Below are 23,563 nucleotides of genomic sequence, written 5' to 3'. Positions count from 1 at the left end.
TAACGGTGTTTAGTAATAACCCTTAGGTGTTTCTGAAAATAATAGTTTTAAAATTATTTCATTCCTTACATTATCTCTGTTTCTTCTGAAGTCAGTTCTGCTAGTTCATGTGGGTGTGTGTCTTTAACATGGTTAGTATTCCTTAAATATATAGTGATCTTTGATTGTTTAAATTTATGAATGAAGGGCTGGGCTGATTAGTGAAAGTGACTAATGAAGACTATCCTTCAAGGATTTGTATCAGTCTTTCCCCAGTTGGCTTCTTTCTTTCTCTGTAAACAATATTATTTAAATTTGGCACTTTAAAAAATATATTTGAACTTTGATAGGAATTATATATCTATTTCTGCAAGTTTTTATTTTGTTCAATATATTTGTGATATATATTGATATTAATGAATACATTGCCAAAATACATTGATTTTTCGCTGCTGCAATGTATAACGTAGTGTGATTCCTGTAAAGATTTGAGATCTTTTTAATTTTTTGGCTGTGATAACAAATGATTTTATTAATGGGTTTATAATAGGTCTCCTGTATTCCAAACACACATTACGATTCACTTTTTTAAAAAATTATATTTAGGATGGTATTTAGAGTCAAGTTAAATTTATTGTAGAACTATCCCTTCTATAAAAATATTCAACAAGACCTGGGCAAGATGGCCAAATAGGAACAGCTCTGGTCTGCAGCTCCCAGTGAGATTGACGCAGAAAGCAGGTGATTTCTGCATTTCCAACTGAGGTACCCAGCTCATCTCATTGGGACTGGTTAGACAGTGGGTATAGGCCACGGAGGGTGAGCAGAAGCAGGTTGGGGCGTCAAGTCACCTGGGAAGCGCAAGGGGTCAGGGAAATCCCTCCCCTAGCCAAGGGAAGCGATGAGGGACTGTGCCATGAGGAACAGTACACTCTGGCCCAGATACTACACTTTTCCCACAGTCTTTGCAACCCACAGACCAGGAGATTCCCTCAGGTGCCCACACTACCAGGACCATGGGTTTCAAGCACAAAACTGGGCAGCCATTTGGGCAGACACTCAACTAGCTACAGGAGGGTTTTTTTTTTTCATATCCCAGTGGCACCTGGAATGCCAGGAAGACAGAACTGTTCATTCTCCTGGAAAGGAGGCTGAAGCCAGGGAGCCAAGTGGGATCTAGCTCAGCAGATCCCACTCCCACAGAGCCCAGCAAGCTAAGATCCACTGGCTTGAAATTCTCGCTGCGAGCATAGCAATGTGAAGTCATCCTGGCATGCTCAAGCTTGGTGCGGGAAGGGTGTCTGCCATTACTGAGGCTTGAGTAGGCGGTTTTCCCCTCACAGTGTAAACAAAGCCTTCAGGAAGTTCGAACTGAGCGGAGCCCAACGCAGCTCAGCAAAGCCACTGTAGCCAGACTGCCTTTCTAGATTCCTCCTCTCTGGGCAGGGCATCTCTGAAAGAAAGGCAGCAGCTCCAGTCAGGAGCTTATACATAAAACCCCTCATCTCCCTGAGAGAGAACACCTGGGGGAAGAGGTGGCTGTGGGCACAGCTTCATCAGACTTACACATTCCTGTCTGCTGGCTCTGAAGAGAGCAGTGGATCTCTCAGCACAGCGCTCAAGCTCTGCTAAGGAACAGACTGTCTCCTCAAGTGGGTCCCTGACCCCAGTGCCTCCTGAGTGGGAGACACCTTCCAGCAGGGGTCGACAGAAACCTCATATAGGAGAGCTCTGGCTGGCATTTGGCAGCTGCCCCTCTGGGACAAAGCCTCCAGAGGAAGGGACAGGCAGCAATCTTTGCTGTTGTGCAGCCTCTGCTCATGATACCCAGGCAAACAGGGTCTGGAGTGGGCCTCCAGCAACCTCGAGCAGACCTACAGCAGAGGGGCCTGACTGTTAGAAGGAAAACTAACAAACAGAAAGGAATAGCATCAACATCAACAAAAAGGACATCCACTCAAAATCCACATCCAAAGGTCACCAACATCAAAGACCAAAGGTAGATAAATCCACAAAGATGGGGAAAAACCAGCACAAAAAGGCTGAAAATTCCAAAAACCAGAATGTCTCTTCTCCTCCAAAGGATCACAACTCCTCGCCAGCAAGGGAACAAAACTGGAAGGAGAATGAGTTTGATGAATTGACAGAAGTAGGCTTCAGAAGGTGGGTAATAAACTCCTCTGAGCTAAAGGAGCATGTTCTAACCCAATGCAAGGAAGCTAAGAACCTTTAAAAACAGGTTAGAGAAATTGCTAACTAGAATAACCAGTTTAGAGAAGAACAGAAATGACCTGATGGAGCTGAAAAACACAGCACAAGAACTTCAAGAAGCATGCACAAGTATCAACAGCCAAATCAATCAGGCGGAAGAAAGGTTATCAGATATTGAAGATCATCTTAGTGAAATAAACCATGAAGACAAGATTAGAGAAAAAAGAATGAAAAGCAACAAACAAAGCCTCCAAGAAATACGGGACTATGTGAAAAGACCAAACCTACTTTTGATTGGTATACCTGAAAGTGATGCAGAGAATGGAACCAAGTTGGAAAACACTCTTCAGGATATTATCCAGGAGAACTTCCCCAACCTAGCAAGACAGGCCAACATTCAAATTCAGTAAATACAGAGAACACCACAAAGATACTCCTTGAGAAGAGCAACCCCAAGACACCTAATCATCAGATTCATCAAGGTTGAAATGAAGGAAAAAATGTTAAGGGCAGACAGACAGAAAGGTTGGGTTACCCACAAAGGGAAGTGCATCAGACTAACAGTGGATCTCTTTGCAGAAACCCTATAAGCCAAAAGAGAGTGGAGGCCAATATTCAACATTCTTAAAGAAAAGAATTTTCAACCCAGAGTTTCATATCCAGCCAAACTAAGCTTCACAAGTGAAGGAGAAATAAAATCCTTTACAGACAAGCAAATGCTGAGAGATTTTGTCACCACTAGGCCTGCCTTATGAGAGCTCCTGAAGGAAGCACTAAATATAGAAAGGAAAACCAGTACCAGCCACTGCAAAACATATCAAATTGTAAAGACTATCAACACTATGAAGAAACTACATCAACTAATGGGCAAAATAACCAGCTAGCATCAAAATGACAGGATCAAATTCACACATAACAACATTAACCTTTATTAAATGTAAATGAGCTAAATGCCCCAATTAAAAGACACAGATTGGCAAATTGGATAAAGATCAAGACCCATCGGTGTACTGTATTCAGAAGACCCATCTTGCGTGCACAGACAGACATAGGCTCAAAATAAAGGAATAGAGGAATGTTTACCAAGCAAATGGAAAGTAAAAAAAAAAGCAGGGGTTGCAATCCTAGTCTAATAAAACAGACTTTAAACCAACAAAGATCAAAAAAGACAAAAAAGGGCACTACATAATGGTAAAGGGATCAATGCAACAAGAAGAGTTAACTACCCTAAATATATATGCATCCAGTACAGGAGCACTCAGATTCATAAAGCAAGTTCTTGGAGACCTACAAAGAGACTTATACTCCAACACAATAATACTGGGAGACTTTAACACCCATTGTCAGTATTAGCCAGATCAACGAGACAGAAAATTAACAAGGATATTCAGGACTTGAACTCAGTTCTGGAACAAGCGAACCTAATAGACATCTACATAACTCTCCACCCCAAATCAACAGAATATACATTCTTCTCAGCATGGCATCACACTTATGCTAAAATTGACCACAAAATTGAAAGTAAAACACTCCCCAGCAAATGCAAAAGAACGGAAATTATAACAAACAGTCTCTCAGACCACAGTGCCATCAAATTAGAACTCAGGATTAAGAAACTTACTGAAAACCACACAACTAAATGGAAACTGAACATCCTGCTCCTGAATGATACTGTGTAAATAACAAAATTAAGGCAGAAATAAATAAGTTCTTTGAAACCAATGAGACCATGACACAACATACCAGAATCTATGGGAAACAGCTAAAGTAGTGTTTAGAGGGAAATTTATAGCACTAAATGCCCACAGGGGAAAGCAGAAAAGATCTAAAATTGACACCCTAGCATCACAGTAAGAACTAGATAAGCAAGAGCAAACAAATTCAAAAGTTAGCAGAAGACAAGAAATAACTAAGATCAGAGGAGAACTAAAGTGATACATGAAAAACCCTTCAAAGAATCAATGAATCCAGCAGCTGATGTTTTGAGAAGATTAACAAAATAAATAGACCACTAGCCAGACTAATAAAAAAGAAAAGAGAGAAGAATCAAATAGACACAATAAAAAATGATAAAGGGGAGATCACCACTGATTCCACAGAAATACAAACTACCATAAGAGAATACTATGAAAACCTCTATGCAAATAAACTAGAAAATCCAGAAGAAATGGATAAATTCCTGGACACATACACCCTCCCAAGTCTAAACCAGGAAGAAATCAAATCACAGAATAGACCAATAACAAATTCTGAAATTGAGGCAGTAATTAATAACCCATTAACCAAAAAAAGCCCAGGATCAGATGGATTCACAGCGGAATTCTACCAGAGGTACAAAGAGGAGCTGGTACCTGGTTTCCTTCCGAAACCATTCCAAACCACAGAAAAACAGGGACTCCTCCCTGACTCATTTTTTGAGACCAGTATCATCCTCATACCAAAACCTGACAGAGACACAACAAAAAAAGAAAATTTCAGACCAGTATCCCTGAAGAACATCGATGCGAAAATCCTCAATAAAATACTGGCAAACCAAATCCAGCAGCACATCAAAAAGCTTATCCAACATCATCAAATCAGCTTCATCCCTGGGACGCAAGGCTGGTTCAACATATGCAAACCAATAAACGTAATCCACCACATAAACAGAACCAAGAAGAAAAACCACATGATTATCTCAATAGATGCAGAAAAGGCCTTCGATAAAATTCAACATTCCTTCATGCTAAAAACTCTAAATAAACTAAGTATATATGGAATGCATCTCAAAATAGTAAGAGCTATTTGTGACAAACCCACAGCCAATATCATACTCAATGGGCAAAAGCTGGAAGCATTCCCTTTGAAAACCAGCACAAGACAAGGATGCCCTCTCTCACCACTGCTATTCAATATAGTATTGGAAGTTCTGGCCAGGGCAATCAGGCAAGAGAAAGCAATAAAGGTATTCAAATAGGAAGAGAGGAAGTCAAATGGTCTCTGTCTGCAGATGACATGATTGTATATTTAGAAAACCACATTGTCTCAGCCTAAAATCTCCTTAAGCTGATAAGCAACTTCAGCAAAGTCTCAGGATACAAAATCAATGTGCAAAAATCATAAGCATTCCTATAGACCAATAATAGACAAAGAGAGAGCCAAATCATGAGTGAACTCCCATTCACAATTGCTACAAAGAGAATAAAATACCTAGGAATAGGACCATCTGAGGCCTCCAGTGCAGTACCTCCTATTAGATACAGCTGAGGCCCCACCAATACGTGCAAGAAACCCTTATCCTCTGAAAAGCTGGTGTCCCAGGCCGTCTGTCATTTCCATGAGTTCTATGACCACACCAAGACAAGGGTGTCCACCCCACCAGGGAGACCACTGCCCCAACCAGAAAGACTTCCTGTGTCTCCTCTTCCTCCCCTCTGTGGTTCCCTTTAGAACTTCTCAAGATAATACAATCTATGTTTTCTCCAAATAAGAACTACCTTTTGCCCAAAATGGTATATGCAGACAACAATCAGAGGTTTGGAGTTTTAAAAAACTCTTTTGACCACTATGTTAACTATTCCCCAAACTGTTTCCTACTACAGAATGACCCACACCTCAGTTTAGCTCCTATCAGCTCTGTAAGCATAAATGACTTGGAAATTAACAATAGCTTTCCAAGCAGTGGGGTTCCTGCAATGTGGTACACGTTCCTAAAGCCTTCCAGACTTTCTGTAAGAAGTGTGGCAAGCACCAACCCCACAAAGTGGCACAGGACAAGAAGGGCAAGGATGCTGTGTATGCATGGGGAACATGGCATCATGGCAGGAAGCAGAGTGGCAATCTTGGGCTGAGCACTCAGGAGGCTGAGGCATCAGAATTGCTTAAGCCCAGCAGGTAGAGGTTGCAGTGAGCCGAGATCATGCCACTGCACTCCAGCCTGGGTGACAGAGTGAGACTCCATCTCAATAAATAAAAAATATAAATAAAGAAATATAAAAAAATCCATCACTGCCTCTGAGATTTGATATGCCACCTTTATCATATACTAAATTCCCATTTGTACTTAGGTCTATTCTGTACTTTCTATCCTATTCCATTGGTCTGTCTGCCTGTTAACATGGTCATTGCCACACTGTTCTAAATACAGGGGCTTTATAGTTTGTTTTAATAGCCCATAGGGCTAGCCCCCCATTTTGTGTCACTATTTCAGCATGTTTATTTTCCATAGAAACTTTAGTATCAACTTACCAACTCCATGAAACAAAGCTTGTTGGTATTTTTATAGGAATGGCATTCAATTTATTAATCAGCTTGGAGGGAATGGGCATCTTGATGATGAGTCGTGATAGCCAAAAACAAGGGATGTCTTCCCACTCTACGTGCTTTTGTGTTTTCCAGAAGTATTTCCCCTTTGTAGATTTTGCACATTTCTTAATAAGTTTGTCTCTAAATATTTAATCTTCTTTGTTGCTATTATACATGGGGTTTTCTGAAGACTCCTCACCTAAGTATTGTTTGCGTATATCAAGGCCACTGATTTCTGTAAGTAAGCTGATTTTCCAGAAAAAGGCTAAAACTACAAAGGAGATGGTGCCAAGGCTTGAGCACTGAGCCCAGCTGCAGATCTAAGACGATGCTGGCTATGAAGACATGCAAGCATTTTGAACTGGGAGGAGATATGAAGAGAAAGGGCCAAGTGATTCAGTTCTAAATTTCATCTTTTGTTTTATTATGAAGACAATAAAATCTTGAGGTTATGTTCAGTTCAAAAAAAGAAATGTATGATAAATTTTACACTGTAAATAAATTCTTTTTTGTGGGTGAAAAAAATATCTAGGAATACAACTTACAAGGGATGTGAAGGACCTCTTCAAGGAGAACTGCAAACCACTGCTCAAGGAAATAAGAGAGGACACAAACAAATGGAAAAACGTTCCATGCTCATGGATAGGAAGAAACAATATTATGAAAATGGCCATACTGCCTAAAGTAACTTATAGATTAAATGCTATCCCCATCAAGCTACCATTGGAGTTCTTCACAGAATTACAAAAGCTACTTCAAATTTCATATGTAACCAAAAAAGAGCCTATATATCCAAGACAATATTAAGCAAAAAGAACAAGGCTGGAGGCATCACACTTCCCGGCTTCAAACTATATTACAAGGCTACAGTTACTAAAACAGCATGGTACTGGTACCAAAACACAGATACAGACCAATGGAACAGAGGTCTCAGAAATAATGCCACACAACAATCTAATCTTTGATAAACCTGAAAAAAACAAGAAATGGGGAAAGGATTCCCTATTTAATAAAAGGTGTTGGGAAAACTTGCTAGCCATATGCAGAAAACTGAAACTGGACCTCTTCCTTACACCTTATACAAAATTAACTCAAGATGGATTAAAGACTTACATGTAAGACCTAAAACCATAAAAACTCTAGAAGAAAACCTAGGCAATACCATTCAGGACATAGGCATGGGCAAAGCTTTCATGACTAAAACACCAAAAGCAATGGCAACAAAAGCCAAAATTGACAAATGGGATAGAATTAAACTAAAAAGTTCTGCACAGCAAAAGAAACTGCCATCAGAGTGAGCAGGCAACCTACAAAATGGGAAAAAAGTTTTGCAATCCATCTGACAAAGGGCTAATATTCAGAATCTACAAGGGACTTAAACATTTACAAGAGAAAACAAACAACTCCATCAAAAAGTGAGGAAAAGATATGAAAAGACACTTCTTAAAAAAAGACATTTATGTGACCAACAAACATATGAAAAAAAGTTCATCATCACTGGTCATTAGAGAAATGCAAATCAAAACCACAATGAGATACCATCTCACACCAGTTAGAATGGCGATCACTAAAAAGTCAGGAAACAACAGATGCTGGAGAGGATGTGAAGAAATAGAAATGCTTTTACACTGTTGGTGGGAGTGTAAATTAGTTCAACCATTGTGGAAGACAGTGTGGCAATTCCTCGAGGATCTAGAACCATGAATACCATTTTACCCAGCAATCCCATTACTGGGTATATACCTAAAGGATTATAAATCAGTCTACTATAAAGACACATGCACATTTATATGTTTATTGCAGCACTACTTGCAAGAGCAAAGACTTGGAACCAACCCAAATGCCCATCAATGATAGACTGGATAAAGAAAAGGTGGCATATATATACCATGTAATACTGTGCAGCCATAAAAAAGGATGAGTCCATGTCCTTTGCAGGGACATGAATGAAGCTGGAAACCATCATTCTCAGCAAACTAACACAGGAACAGAAAACCAAACGCTGTATGTTCTCACTCATAAGTGGGAGCTGAACAATGAGAATGCAATGGACACAGGGAAAGAAACATCACACACTGGGGCCTGTCAGATGGTGGGGGACTAGGGGAGGAATAGCATTAGGAGAAATACCTAATGTAGATGACGGGTTGATGGGTGGAGCAAACCACCATGGCATGTGTATAGCTATGTAACAAACCTGCACATTCTACACATGTATCCCAGAACTTAAAGTATAATTTAAAAAAATATTCAACAGGCAGAAATAACTTCAGCAACAAGGATCTTAAAGGTCAATCTCTAAACCTATAGAAAAAATGTTAAGAGAAATAAGCTGAAAAGTGGTCTTCAAAGAAAATAATAAAATTTACAAATCAAGGGCTAAAATTGATTTCAGAAACTTCTGGTCTCCTCTTTTTAGTGACAGATAAGAAAAGTAAGTCATTGAAATCATGTGACCTTTTCAAAGCAACACAGAACATAGTGCTCTCTCACTGCAGGCTGTAACAAGAGAAGCAGTCGTGTCTCCCCAGAGGCTGCACTCTCTCTACATAGCAGGTAAATGCAGACAATTTCCTTATCCCTCAAGAGACAAGAACAGTCAACTTGTCCTCACTCTGATTTACCTGAGATGCTTGCTTCCATTGCACCAATCAGCTAGAACTTGGCAAGCACTGCCATCTTTGGCTAGTTTTGCTTTGCATTTTAAAACTGACCAGAAAAAAAGGCAATGCTCCAAAATTATTTTGGCATAAACATTCTGCAACACTCTCTCCCACCAGATAAATCTGACTTATTAATAAGTAAAAAGCAATTAGTAACCTGTGGTGGCATTTTTCAGTATAGTATTAGAGATTCTAGAAGAGACTGACTTGCAGTCCGTTCTTACCTTTGCATTTTCGATGCATGGACAGAGTGCCCACGCTGCGCTGGCCTTCACGTCTGGGTGAGGATTTTTCAGCAGGGACCACAACAAACGAACTCCATCTAAGCGATCAATGATGCTATCATGGAACCCAAAATCATGATATAAACTGTCATTAATATGTGAAGACAAACATTTTAATGACCCACTTATTTACACAATTTTAATTATTTTTTTCAACTTTTGATATTTTGCTTAGTTTTTTTTTTTTTTTTTTTTTTTTTTGCAAAACTTCATCAACAGTAGAGAGGTAACATGCTGAATTGTCAGCCCTCTGATTTCAGTTTTAAATCCATGACACAGAAAATAAGCTGCAGGATGATTCACATCAACTGAAAATCAAGCCATGTAATTTTTTAATTAGCTGTACACAGACTGTTACCTAAATGTAAAAATACTAGTTTCTTTCATATAATAACATCTAAATACTTTCCAAAACAAATATTTATGCCTCAAAACTGTGCCGTTACCTTTTTTATTTGGTCCATGTTTAATTGACTTACCTTACTGTATGACATATTTTAAACGCTTTCAGTCCTAATCTAGCATTAGGAATTAAAATCATTACACCACAGTGCATCCTTTGTTGGGCATGAATAACACGTAACTTGTTTTCCATGTGCACCCTTCCCAGCAAGACTAACATTGCAGACTGTGTTATAATTACTTAAACACACTGTAATCAAAATAGCTTCATGACTAGCTGAAAAATGAATTATCATCAGAGCTATCTCTACACCATCTGTCTTCTGTTTATATATCAATCAGTCCAGGAGCATAACCTCGCAGTAAGGTCCACTGGGTACTCACAGCGGAGAAGAAGGCCAAACAAAACTTAATAACCTTTACAAACATGGCTTTCTTCAGAAAGGTATATTAAACTCAAAGCAGATGAAAAAAGATAAAGGACATCGAAATTCCTTTGATTTTTAATCTCAAGTTGAATTAAACACATGTAGTATTGAGCCACAGATAGAATAAATACTAGCTTAAAATGCCATTCAAATTCTTCCTTGAAAATTGACATAAAAACATCTAGATGTCTTGATTATCTTAGATGAGTTTACCAGGGGGGAAAAAACGTATTATTCCAAAGTTTTCAAGTAGGAGATCAGTTTTGCATAACCTTATAAAATTGGTGATGCTGACAAAGAGCATTGAAAAACCCTGGTGATGCAAATAGCCTATATCAGGATAAAAACAGCCTTAAAAAAGGACTTCTAATAAGAAAAAATACACTGAAAAATTATTTTAAAGTAAAGCTTAAGTAAATAGATTTTCAAATCTGAAACTTTCATACCATGCTGAGAGAAAACAAAGTTTTATTTCTCAATTAATGGAAACTCTAAAGAAACATACTGGCACTTCACAATGAAGAATTTGCTTTTCAAATTTAAACTGAAAAGTCATATTGCCTTCCATATGCTACTTAAAATATAACTAATGCTGATCTCTGAGCCTCTATTTTTTTCATATAAAATGTCATAATGAACAACAGTGAATAATGGTCTCCCCTATCTTCTTGTAAATTTCACAGCAAACTTGGCATTAGTGATATGTAACTGTATACTGCTGGCCAGAAATAACTTGTCATTACAGTGGAAGTAATTTGGATGGCACAAATTTGCAATTTAAAAAAAAAAGGATCGTTCAATACTGGACATAATTTCACAATTAACTTTAAACAAATTATAGACAAAATTTCACAACTACAAAAATTCACTATAATTGTAAAATTAGATCTATAATTTACCATTTTCAACCCAAACCCTACTTAGTTCATCAGCTACTTAGTTATAACGAGTGAGGATTTTGGTCCCATTACTGGTATCTTAAAAGAAGACTCAGGGGCGGAGCCCAGTGACTCACACCTGTAATCCCAACAGTTTGGGAGGTGAGGGCAGACAGATCACTTGAGGTCAGGAGTTCAAGACCAACCTGGCCAAAGTGGCTAAATCCTGTCTCTACTAAAAATACAAAAATAAATCAGGCATGGTGGCACGCACCTGTAGTCTCAGCTACTCAGGAGGCTGAGGCAGGACAATCGCTTGAACCCGGGAGGCGGAGGTTGCAGTGAGCCGAGATTGCACCACTGCACTCCAGCCTGGGTGACAGAGTGAGTCTTCATTTGAAAAAAAAAAAAAAAAAAAGACTCAGAACAGTACAGAATGATAACTTCCTATGACAAGAACCTGATTGAAAAACATTTGCCACCACAGGAACTAACAAAGTCAGGAGTAGTAAACTTCAGAGTTTAACTTTATCCCTTCCATCTCCCTCATCCTCTGCATGAACTCATTTATTGCTAAATTTTACTTCATAATAACTTAAGTATCTGCCCATTTCCCTGTTTTGTATTTGAGCACCCAAATCCCAGTCTTTACCATTTCATCTCAGGATCATTGTGTGAGAGAATAACTTGGTTTTGTGTCTTCAGTTTTTCTCAATTTCAATCCATCTTACAAATCCCTGCAAATTAATCTTCCTAAAGACACTTTTAGGGTTTCTGCAATAGCTCCTTGAGAGCAGGGTGCCAGGGATATTCATTCTGTTCATGACACTAGCTAGCACATTTAATCAGCGCTTGTTAAACAATTCACAACCCAAAGATCACTCCTGAGGAAAAAAGTCTCCAATGGCCTCCCATTGCCTTCATGGTATTAAGCTGCAATTCCAAAGTTCGGTATTTAAATTTTTTAGGGAGCTGGAATTTCTCATAAGACTCCTTGACTATCTACTAAACACTAAGTACTAGGCATACAGAAATAATCAATACACTTGGGTCAGAAACGGTGACTCACGCCTGTAATCCTAACACTTTGGGAGGCCAAGGTGGGTGGATCGCATGAGCTCAGGAGTTCAAGACTAGCCCAGGCAACAAAGGACCCTGTCTCTACAAAAAATACAAAAAATACAAAAAAAAAAAAAAAAAATTAGCCAGGCATGGTGGCGCATGACTCTAATCTCAGCTACTTGGAAGGCTGAGGTAGGAGGATGACTTGAACCCAGGAAGCGGAGGTTGCAGTGTACCCAGATTGCACCACTGCACTCTAACCTGGATGACAGAGCCAGACCCTGTCTCAAAAACAAACAAACAAACAAAATGGATACAGTCAATTCTCATCGGGGAAGTTATGTTCTATCAAGTCACTGCAAACCTTAGATGAACAAATACTGAACTACTGCTCCTAGGGTATATATAAAGTGGGTTCCCATGAGCCACTGGTCAGAACATTTTCATCAACCAATCAATGTATAACGTTGTTTCACGTGTATTTCTCTTTAAAGACACCTTATTTGGTACAGATTGTTGAATCATGAATATTGGACTTATGGCCAACAGCTCTATAACTTGTGCCTGAACGGCATTTAGGGAATACACAGATTTTTTCCAAAAGGAACATCGCAACCTTTCTGCACTTAGGGACACTGGGCAGCACTTCAGCACTATGCTTAGGGACCATATTAAAACAGCAAAATCACCATCTGAGAGCACAGACTGTGAAAAACGTGGCACTAAACAGACTGCCAAATGGACGAGCTATTCACAGTGTGAGAGCTGGAACGAAAAGTCAAAATGTTACCTTTCTGGACCTCAGCAGAGAACATGTGCACCAGGTGACTCAAAATGTGTCCCTGAATTTTGTCAAAAGCCTTTTCTGCATCTATTGAGATAATCATGTGGTTCTTATCTTTGGTTCTGTTTATATGCTGGATTACGTTTATTGATTTGCAAATGTTGAATCAGCCTTGCATCCCAGGGATGAAGCCCACTTGATCATGGTGGATAAGCTTTTGATGTGCTGCTGAATCCGGTTTGCCAGTATTTTATTGAGGATTTTGCATCGATGTTCATCAGGGATATTGGTCTAAAATTTTCTTTTTTTGTTGTGTCTCTGCCAGGCTTTGGTATCAGGATGATGTTGGCCTCAAAGGATTATAAATCATGCTGCTATAAAGACACATGCACACGTATGTNTAGTGTCCCTGCTTTGCATGTGTCCAGGAATGACAGCGCAAGTGATGTGACTACTGATTTAGGGGTTATAAATAAAGTTTAGAGAGTATATGAATTCGTCAACTCAGAATCTGCAAATAATGTGGACTGACTGTGTTTTAATTGACCATTGGGAAACTACAGTCTCGTTAGGGTGATAAACAGACCATTATAATCTCTAATAAATGCTGCAATAAATGGAGCACGGAGTTTCACCTGACCACAGACAGAAGACACCAGTTTACTCACAGACCACAGAGATTCTCCCCCTGTTATACTTTTCAACTATAGTTGTTTCCCAGTCATCTCCATATTTTACTTAATAATCCATCACTTAAGGTCTACAACAAAACCTCTTTCACAAATCCTTTGGCATCTTCCTCCTTTAAGTTTCTTTTTAATTTTGCTCTCCCTTTACCTGCACCTCATACCACATTACTTTGCCTTGTAGTCATGTGTTGTGTGCTTCTTATCTCCCAAATTACCATGTAATCTCCATGATAGCAGGAATTCTGTGTTTCCCACCACACTCCCAGCAGGCTACCACACCAGCGAATATTGGTGAAATGGATCTGAAATTTGCTTACTCTTCTTCAATGAATCAAAAATCTCTCCCAACACAAGTACATTCCTCCTTAAACCTCATACTTGCAAAATACATCTTCAAATTCTAAATGTAAGCAGTAAAGTTTTCATTTGAAGTTGTCTCTAAGTGGAAAGTGTATTTTCTCAGAATTTCTTGACAACTTCATTGCTTTCTGCATATACAGTGATGGGCTTATAGGTGGTGTTAATTTATACCACTATCCATTTTCAACAGGTCTACCCCTTACATAGTTCTCTTACTTGATTAGCATCTTGCTCTGAATTCATTTCCAGCAGTATGGTAGCTCTTCTCATTTTGTATAGCAATAGAATCCTACATTAATTTCTTGACATTATAAAAACAAAACTGAATTACATGCTTTCAAGATCTTCAGCTATATCCCAGAAATCAAACTGCCTGGCTGGCAAAATAACAGCTCTAGAAAGATGAATCCATGTACGTATTTTTGGTTATTTAAAAAAAATAAACAAACCAAAAAGATGTAGCTGCTTGCTCTGTTTCTCAGGCTCTTGTTATATTAACATTTTCCAGGACTGCTATGAAGTTTGGTTGGCTCGCCTGCCCATTGAGGCCACATATATGAACAAATGTGAACAGTTTGTGCCCATACTGTGGGCACAGGCAAGATTGCAGGGTTTCTTTCTGGCAATATCAACATATCTATTTTGAAACCATAATTTTTCATGTTTTCTAAAAACTTCACAGTATTTGCTGAAAATTACACTGATAAATATTATTGAATGACAGTGGCTCAAACTAAGTTGGTTTGCTTAAAAGAACATGACGTTCTTAAACCACAACATTAAAAGATGCGACTGTCATCTACAAGTTTTGAAACCAAGTTGGCAATTCAATAAAATGGGAAACATAAATGTATGTCAGAATTAAAATGATCATCCCTGGGAAAAACAGATTAGAAGAGAATTTTACCTTTAAAAAAATCCTTAAGGTTTTTTACATTTCTACCTCTATGTGTTATTCCAAAGAGGCTATGGGATAACAAATTTGGAGAAAAGATGTGAATGTGGCAGTCTTGGGAAAAGTATGTCAGAAATTCTTTGGCCTTTGGAAAGCAGGAAGATAGTCTATGCTTTTATACTTGGTATAAGCAATATGATTAGAAAGACTCTAGAAACCTTTCTTGTCAGAAAAATTATTCATCATATAGTAAATATGCTTTTCCTTCTTTTTCTAAACTTTTATTTTAGTTTCGGGGCTACATGTGCAGGTTTGTTACACAGGTAAATTCCATGTCACGGGGTTTGGTGTACAGATTATTTTGTTACCCAGATAATAAGCATGTACCTGATAGGTAGTTTTTCGATCCTCACCCTCCACCCACCCTCCACCTTCAAGTAGGCCCTGGAGTGTGTTGTTTCCTTCTTTGTGTCCATGTGTACTCAGTGTTTGCTTCCCACTGACAAGTGAGAACATGCGGTATTTGGTTTTCTATCCCTCCATTAATTTGCTTACGGTAATGGTCTCCAGCTGTATGCATGTTGTTGCAAAAACAATTACAACAAAATAAAAATGAACAAATGAGACCTAATTAAACTAAAGACAGCTTCTGCACAGCAAAAGAAGCTATCCACAGAGTAAACAGATAAACCCACAGAATGGGAGAAAATATATGCAAACTATGCATCTGACAAAAATCTAATATCCACAATCTATAAGGAACTTAAATTAACAAGCAAAAACTGAATTACCCCATTGAAAAGTGGTCAAAGCACATGAACAGATCCGTCTCAAAAGAAGACATACACGCGGCCAGCAAGCACATTGAAAAATGTTCAACATCACTGATCATTAGAGAACTGCAAATGAAAACCACAAGGAGATACCGTCTCACATCAGTCAGAATGGCTATCATGACAAAGTCGAAAAATAACAGATGCTGTACAAGGTTGTGGAGAAAAGGGAAAATAATTCAAAACCTGAATTATTTTTCCTATAATTTGCATTGTAGGAATGCAAATTAGTTCAGGCACTGTGGAAAGCAGTTCGGAGATTTCTCAAAGAACTTAAAACAATGAACATTCAACCCAGCAATCCCATTATTAGGTATAAACCCAAAGGAATATAAATCACTCTACCATAAAGATACATGCATGTCTTTGTTTACTGCAGCAAAATTCACAGTAGCAAAGACATAGAATCAATCTAAATGCCCATCAATGGTAGACTGGATAAAGAAAATGTATATATACACCATGGAGTACTATGCAGCCATATAAAAGAATGAGATCAAACAATAAATACTAAGTGAGAGCCAATTATATCCCATGCATTGCAACACATCAAGAGGCACAAAACATCTAGTTGTCCAACTTTTAAGCAGTGCTAAAAGTTGTCCAACTTTTAGCAATGCTGAGTTAGCAATGCTGAATTTAATTACGCTGGTGACCACCAGATCTTTCCATTGTAAAGAAGCCATTTTTTCTTTTCATTGTATAACAATCTGTGGGGTCATATTGTGTCACCCTGAGAAAGTCCTATTCCAACAATCATTCCCTATTTTAAGTTTTAGCATCCATTCATTATCCTTGCCTAAAATAATTATTTTATTGGGAGTTGTAAAATAGTGATTTTTCTAATTCTGTTCATTTTCTCAATTTGTTACTTGGCATTATTCTATGAAAAAGAGCTTTTCTTTCATTAACTACAGCTCAGTTACAGTTCCTCCATACAGGCAGAATAAATGTTTAATCTGTTCCCTTTAATGACCAATTTGTGGTTATCTCCTCTGTAGGCAAAGGAGAAATATAGCATTTCCATTATTTATAAACATGGATGTATGTGTGTATATATATATATATGTGTGTATAAATATGCATGTATACACATACTTTATATATGTATACAAAATAGAAATGCTATATTTGAAAACTACAGTATTAGAAATGAAGAATTCATTAGATGGGCTTAACAGTAAACTAGACACAGAAGAGAAAGGGATCTGTGAATTCAAGGCAATAAAATATATCCAAACAGAAAAACAGAGAAAAGCCTGACCTTTCCTCCTTTGAAAAAGAAGTAACAGAGTTCAATCTCTGTGAAATATTATTAAATGAAACAACATATGTGTGATTGGAATACCAAGAAGAGGACAGAGAGATAAAAGGACCCAAGAATATCTGTGAAGGCAATAATCGCAATCTTCTCCAAAATTGATGGCAGACATTAATCCATAGGTCCAAGAAGCTCAGTAAACCCTAAATGAAAGTAAAAACCACAATATAAATGAAAGTAAAACCACACCTACACACATCATAATCAAATGGCTGAAACCCAAAGGTAAAAAGCCAATCTTAAAAGCAACCAAAAAAAAAAAAAAAATACATGTGGCTTAGTCCCTTCAGGCTACAATAACAGAATGCCATAGGCTGGGTGGCTTGTAAACAATACACATTTATTTCTCACAGTTCTGGAGGCTGGGAGGTCAACGATAAAGGCAGGCAGATTCAGTGTCTAGTGAGGCCCTGTTTACTGGTTCATAGACAACCATATTTTCACCTTAACTTCACATGGTAGAAGGGGCAAAGGAGCTCTCTGGGGACTCTTTTAAAGGGCATTAATTTCATTCATGAGGCCTCTACCCTCATGTCCTAATCACTTCCCAAAAGTCTCAGCTCTAAATTTTCTCACAATGGGAATTAAGTTTCAACATGTAAATATGAGGGAACAGTACACATAGCACAGTAGTTATAGGGAATTATGATATGATTGAATTCAGACTTCTCGTAAGAAACAGTGAGGGCAAGAAGACAATAGAATGGCATTTATAAAATGCTAGAAGAAAAAGAACTGTCAACCTAGACTTCTGTGTCCAGTGAAAACATCCTTCAAAAGGGATAGTAAATCCCCTTGCCTTAGCCCTAAAGTCAGTAAGTAGAGCACAGCAAAGCCATTGTGTGGGGCAGAACAAAGTAGTCATCCATGATATTGCCAGAAAGAAACTCTATGACCTTAACCATGCCTACAATACAGCACAAACTGCTCACGTTTGTTCATATATATGGACTCAATTGGCAGGTGAGCCAACAAGGTTGCTTTAATGGTCCAGCATGGAGTGTTAGAGCACAAGAAGGTTGAGGAGAGAATCTTTCTAAGTGTAGGGGGAAATAGTCACAAGATATTAGAACCTAAATAGAGTGACTGAAGCAATCTTTAGTGGTGCAACCCAATGCGGGAAGCAGAACCCTGGCAGAATAAGGTGAATATCCTCATTGAGAATCAGCCGGTATGTGGGGACAGAGATTGAAAAGTGTGAAAGAAAGTGCCAATATAGTGGAGCAGCGTGGCACAAGAGGTCAAAAGCTGAGCAGGGTGAGGAGGGCAGACATACTAGGGCAAGGTGGCCTAACATGGTGAACTAGAGCCTGAATGGGGTGAAGAGAACATTTTGGTAGCTGGGTAATCCAGTATGGTAAATCAGAACCAGCACAGGGTGAGGAGAGCATCTACAAAGGGGAGGAGGTGGGGATGCTTGGTGAATGAAAGCTTGGTTACATACAGGGAAATTGATCAAATAAGTAAGGACAGTAAGAACAGAAGTCAGTTTCTCACTGTCAATGAAGAGAATTATAAATACAGTTGACCCTTGAATAACATGGATTTGAGCTCTGTGGGACCACTTACATGTGAATTTCCTTCACCTCTGCCACCCCTGAGACAGCAAGGCCAACACCTCTTCTTCCTCCTCCTCCTCAGCCTGATCAACATGAAGACAACCAAGATGAAGACCTTTATGATGATTCACTTTCACTTAATGAATAGTAATTATATTTTCTCTTCCTTAGAATTTTCTTTATAATATTTTCTTTTCTCTAGCTTACATTATTGTAAGAAATCAGTATATAACATACAAAATACATGCTAATTGTTTATGTTATTGGTAAGGCTTCTGGTCAACAGTAGGCTATTAGTAGCTAAGTTTTGGGGAAGCCAAAATTATACACAGATTTTTGACTGCATGGAGGGTTAGTGTCTCTAACCCCTGTGTTGTTCAAAGGACAACTCTAGGGAGAGAAAACTAGAAATAAACAAATCTATAGTCATGACTGAAAATTTTCACACCCCTTTCTGAGGAATTGATAAAATAAAATTTAAAAAATGGTAAAGATAGAAAAGGCTGAAAAACACACTTAACCAATTTAACTTAATCAACATTTAAAAACATTGCAGACAACTACTGCAGAATACACAGCTTTCTCTCAGTGCAAACGGAATATTGACAAATACAGACCAGATGGCTGAGTCGTAAAGCCAAATATGAAAGAACTGAAATCACATATAATATCATCCCTGACCTTGTGGTTTTAAACTAGAAATCAATAACAACATGGGATCTGGAAAATAACCAGTTTTAGAAATTAAGCAGCACTTGCAAATAATCCCTGGGTCCAAGGTAAATCACACAAAAAATAGAAACTATTTTGAATTAAATAAAAATGAAATCACAACTTACGTTTGTGGGATTGAGGCTAACACTGTGCTTAAAGAAAATATTACATATTTTATTATGTACGAAATACATACGAAACATGCATGGACGAAAGAGTGAAACTCTGCCTCAAAAAAAAAAAAGAAAAAGAAAAAAGAAAAGTAAACAACAACAAATAAAAGAACTTTATATCTAGCATATATATATATAAAATATATATGAAAAGAAAACAATAAAATAACTTTATATCTAAAATAAATAAAATAAAATGAGCATATTTCTTGAGAAACACAAATTACCAAAACTGACCCAAGAAGGAATTGAAAACCACATAGTGCCTTATCTTTAAGTAAATTGAATTTGTAATTTCAAAACTAATTAAAAGGAATGTTTTCACAAAGAAAACTCCAACTTAGATAATTTTGCTAAGTGAATTATGTCAATATTCAAGAAAAAATAATCCTACACAAAATCTATCAGAAAATAAAGAGAAAAAATAATTTCTCAACTTGCCCTATAAGGCCTACATAACCCTGATTCTAACACTGATAAAGATATTGCAAGGAAAGAAAACTATACACCGACATATCTCATGAACATAAACACAAAATATAAAATATGAGCAACTTGAACACAAGAATGCATGAAAAAGGTAACGCAACATGATCAGAGTGATTTTATCCAAGGAATGGAAGGTTGGCTCATCCTTCCAAAACAAATCAAGGTAAGTCACTTTATTAATACAACAAAAGAAAAATCATCCGATCATCTCAATAGATATAGAAGAGCATCGTATAAAATTCAAAAATCCATTTTTATTAAAATGTAAGTCTCACAGCAAACTAGGAATAGAAAGAAACTTTTGCAATCTGATAAAACATCTACAAAAACCTACCGCTAACATCACACTTAAAAACGGAATGCTTTCTCCCAGATTAGGTACAGAACATACATGTTTGCACTCACTTGATTGTAACAGAGGTCTTGGCCTGCTTAATAAAGCACACACAAAAAAGAAATAACAGGCATAAGGATTGTGGGGGGAAGTGAACTGTCATTATTTGCAGATTATGGATTTCTACATGTAGAAAACCCTATGGTATCTACAAAAAAAATTAGAAAAAATAAAGTTAGCAAGTTTGTCAGCATACATAAAGGTATATTTGAATATACAAAGGTATATTCAAAATTTAATTACATACCCATTACTTGTAACAAACAAGTGGCAAAATATTAAAAATGATTATCAGTCACAAAACCACAAGTAAGTAGATAACTAGAAAAAGTATAAAGCAAAATGTGCAATACTCTACATTGCAACTACAAGGTATTGCTGACAGAAATGGAAGACCCAAATAAATGGCAATATATACCTTATTAATGGATTGACATTCTCAATATCATTAAGATTTCCATTTTCCTTAAATTAGTTCAGAAATAGACCCATTCATTTACAGTCAATTGAATTTCAACTGAGATACCAAGATAATCAAATGAAAAATTGTGTTTTCAATAAACGGTACTGGGACAAATGGATACTGTATGAAACAATTTTGACTCCCTTTCAAGCCATACTTAAAAACTAGTTTGATCACAGACAGGACAGAATCCCACGAACCTTAAAGGACAATTGAAAACCATATTAAAGGTTTCTGCTCAAAAGGAAATCTTAATGCTTATTGGGGAAAAATTACTCCACAGTACATATATCTAATAATGCAAACGTATTCAGAATATGTAATGGACTGCAACAAAAGAGAAGCAATCCAATTAAAAATGGGCAAAAGACTTTAACAGGCCACAAAACAATATATACAAGTTGGTAATAAAGATATGGAAAGTTACTCAATATCATTAGTTATCAGAAAAATGAAAATGAAATCTACAATGACATACCATTTCATCCTATTGGAATGACTAAATTTTTTTAAAAAAGACTGACAGCACTAAGTATTGGCACTGGTAGGAGTGTAAAATCGTATAATCACTTTTGTGTACTATTTGGAAGTTGTTAGTAAAGTGAAACACGTACTCTGTGATGACTCAGAAGTTCCAATGCAAGAATATGCAATTCTAACCTATAGTGATGGAAATAAAAAAGTGGTTGCTTAGAGTGGGCATGAAAATTGATTGAAACATAACATGAGAAAACTTTCCTGGATGAAGGACATGTTTTATAATTCCTTTTGCCTGCTGGTTATACGGCTGTATACAATTATGAAAACTCACTAAACTAAACAATTAAGTGTAAAAATAACCCGTAATTTAGAACAAAATGTCAGACAAAACACTTTATGCTTTCATTCAAATACACTCCAAATAGAAACAAAACTAAGCTGCAGTTTATAGAGATGCATTCTCAAGTATAAAATTATGAAAAAGAAGCAAGACCCTAATTACAATAAAGGCAAAAAGGGAGCCATCCCCAGAGTAAAGAGAAGTGGCATTGGGTGGGCTGTGAGGACAGGCAGTCAGGGGGTTTATAATAATGACAATATTCTATTTCTTGACTTGGATGGCAGTTACATAAGTGTTTCCCTTCCAATAATTTACTAATGTTTTAATTTTCATTATGCACTTTCCTTTATGTATATTTTACAAATTAAAAAAATTTTAAAGGCTTTTTATTTTATTGTGAACACACAGATACACATATGTGCTCCCTCAGTAAATAGTACTTAGAAGAAGCCCATTCTTTCAGCTATTAATATGAGTGCATATCATAACTGGCTGGATGAGATACAGAATGTGGGAAAATAAAACCCACATAATCCTCAAATTCAAAAATCCCTAGAGCCTGTTTTAAAATGAGAAAACCAAGATTTGGAAGATTAAATGATTCAGGTAATTACTCTCCATTTGACACTTTTGTATCTCAGTGAAATCTACATGCTTTTAAAAGTATGCAGATGAAAACAAAATGAAAATGTGAAAGAAAATGTTCTTGTTGATACAAACATGTAAAACATATATTCTATTTTATGTTTTGCATAAACCCTGAAAGGTCACAAAGACTGGTTCTGTGGCAAAAGAAATATCTGAGCAGCCACAAAGAGATTAAATCTCTTCTGTATACAAACAAGCATAGCTTTACTTTTTTCCCCTTTTTACAAAGAACAAATAAACCCAATGTAAAAACTGAAAAAAAAAAAAAAAACTATGTAAATGCAACATAATTATGTTTCAACCACAGAAGAGAGGAAATTTAGAGTTACAGATTCCATGGTAAGTTTTAATTCTATCCTTGTGTATATGAAAGAGTCTTTCATTACACGATCACATAACACTGGGCCATGTAACAATCAGTCCAACAAATGTTTACTTTACAACGTGTGGAAGGAAAATATTTTGTAACAGAAATTGTAGGAAATTAGTATATTATTTATGTAAATTGTTAGGCAACCTTTCTTAGAATCCTGGGCACTTACAAAATATTAATAGAAATACCTGTTCCTTAATTTCCTTGATCTGAAAAACATGAAATTTGAAGGATTGCTTGAGCCCAGGAGTTTAAGGCTGCAGTGACCCCTCATCGTGCCACTGCACTTTAGGCTGGGTGACAGAGTAAGACCCCATCTCCAATGAAGAAAAGAAAAAAACATGAAATTTAACTCTTTTATAGGCAGGCACTTACTTATGTTGAAAGCTAACCTTTAAATTTTAAGGATATTTTGAAGTAATGGAAAATTTATAGCATTAGACTTTTAGTATGTTTTGAATCATGTATGCCAGGTAGTTTGTACTAAGGAACAGTAGAGACTGAGTAACTCATGAAGATGCATGAATTCAAATAATTTTAAAAAAGGGGCCGGGTGCAATGACTCACGCCTGTAATTCCAGCACTTTGGGAGGTCAAGGCAGGTGGATCATGAGATCAGGAGATTGAGACCATCCTAGCTAACATGGTGAAACCCCGTCTCTACTAAAAATACAAAAAATTAGCCAGGCGTGGTGGCGGGCGCCTGTAGTCCCAGCTACTCAGGAGTCTGAGGCAGGAGAATGGTGTGAACCCAGGAGGCGGGGCTTGCAGTGAGCCGAGATTGCACCACTGCACTACAGCCTGGGCGTCATAGCGGGACTCCATCTCAAAAAAAAAAAAAAAAAAAAAAAAAAAAA

At 37.3% G+C, this 23,563-nt stretch overlaps 1 protein-coding gene across 1 annotated transcript in view; it reads right to left on the bottom strand.

Annotated features, from left to right (window-relative positions):
- ODAD2 (outer dynein arm docking complex subunit 2) overlaps window positions 1-23,563 on the bottom strand; it is a 111,064-nt gene that overhangs the window by 785 nt on the left and 86,716 nt on the right. Inside the window, 1 exon segment of the mRNA XM_017861690.1 lies at window positions 9,362-9,476. Coding sequence (XP_017717179.1) covers window positions 9,362-9,476 — 115 coding nt within the window.

This window comes from Rhinopithecus bieti, unplaced genomic scaffold, assembly GCF_001698545.2.
Source record: "Rhinopithecus bieti isolate Rb0 unplaced genomic scaffold, ASM169854v2 scaffold_58095, whole genome shotgun sequence".
NCBI classification, from domain to species: Eukaryota; Metazoa; Chordata; class Mammalia; order Primates; family Cercopithecidae; genus Rhinopithecus; species Rhinopithecus bieti.
This window is presented reverse-complemented; position numbering and strand designations above follow the sequence as displayed.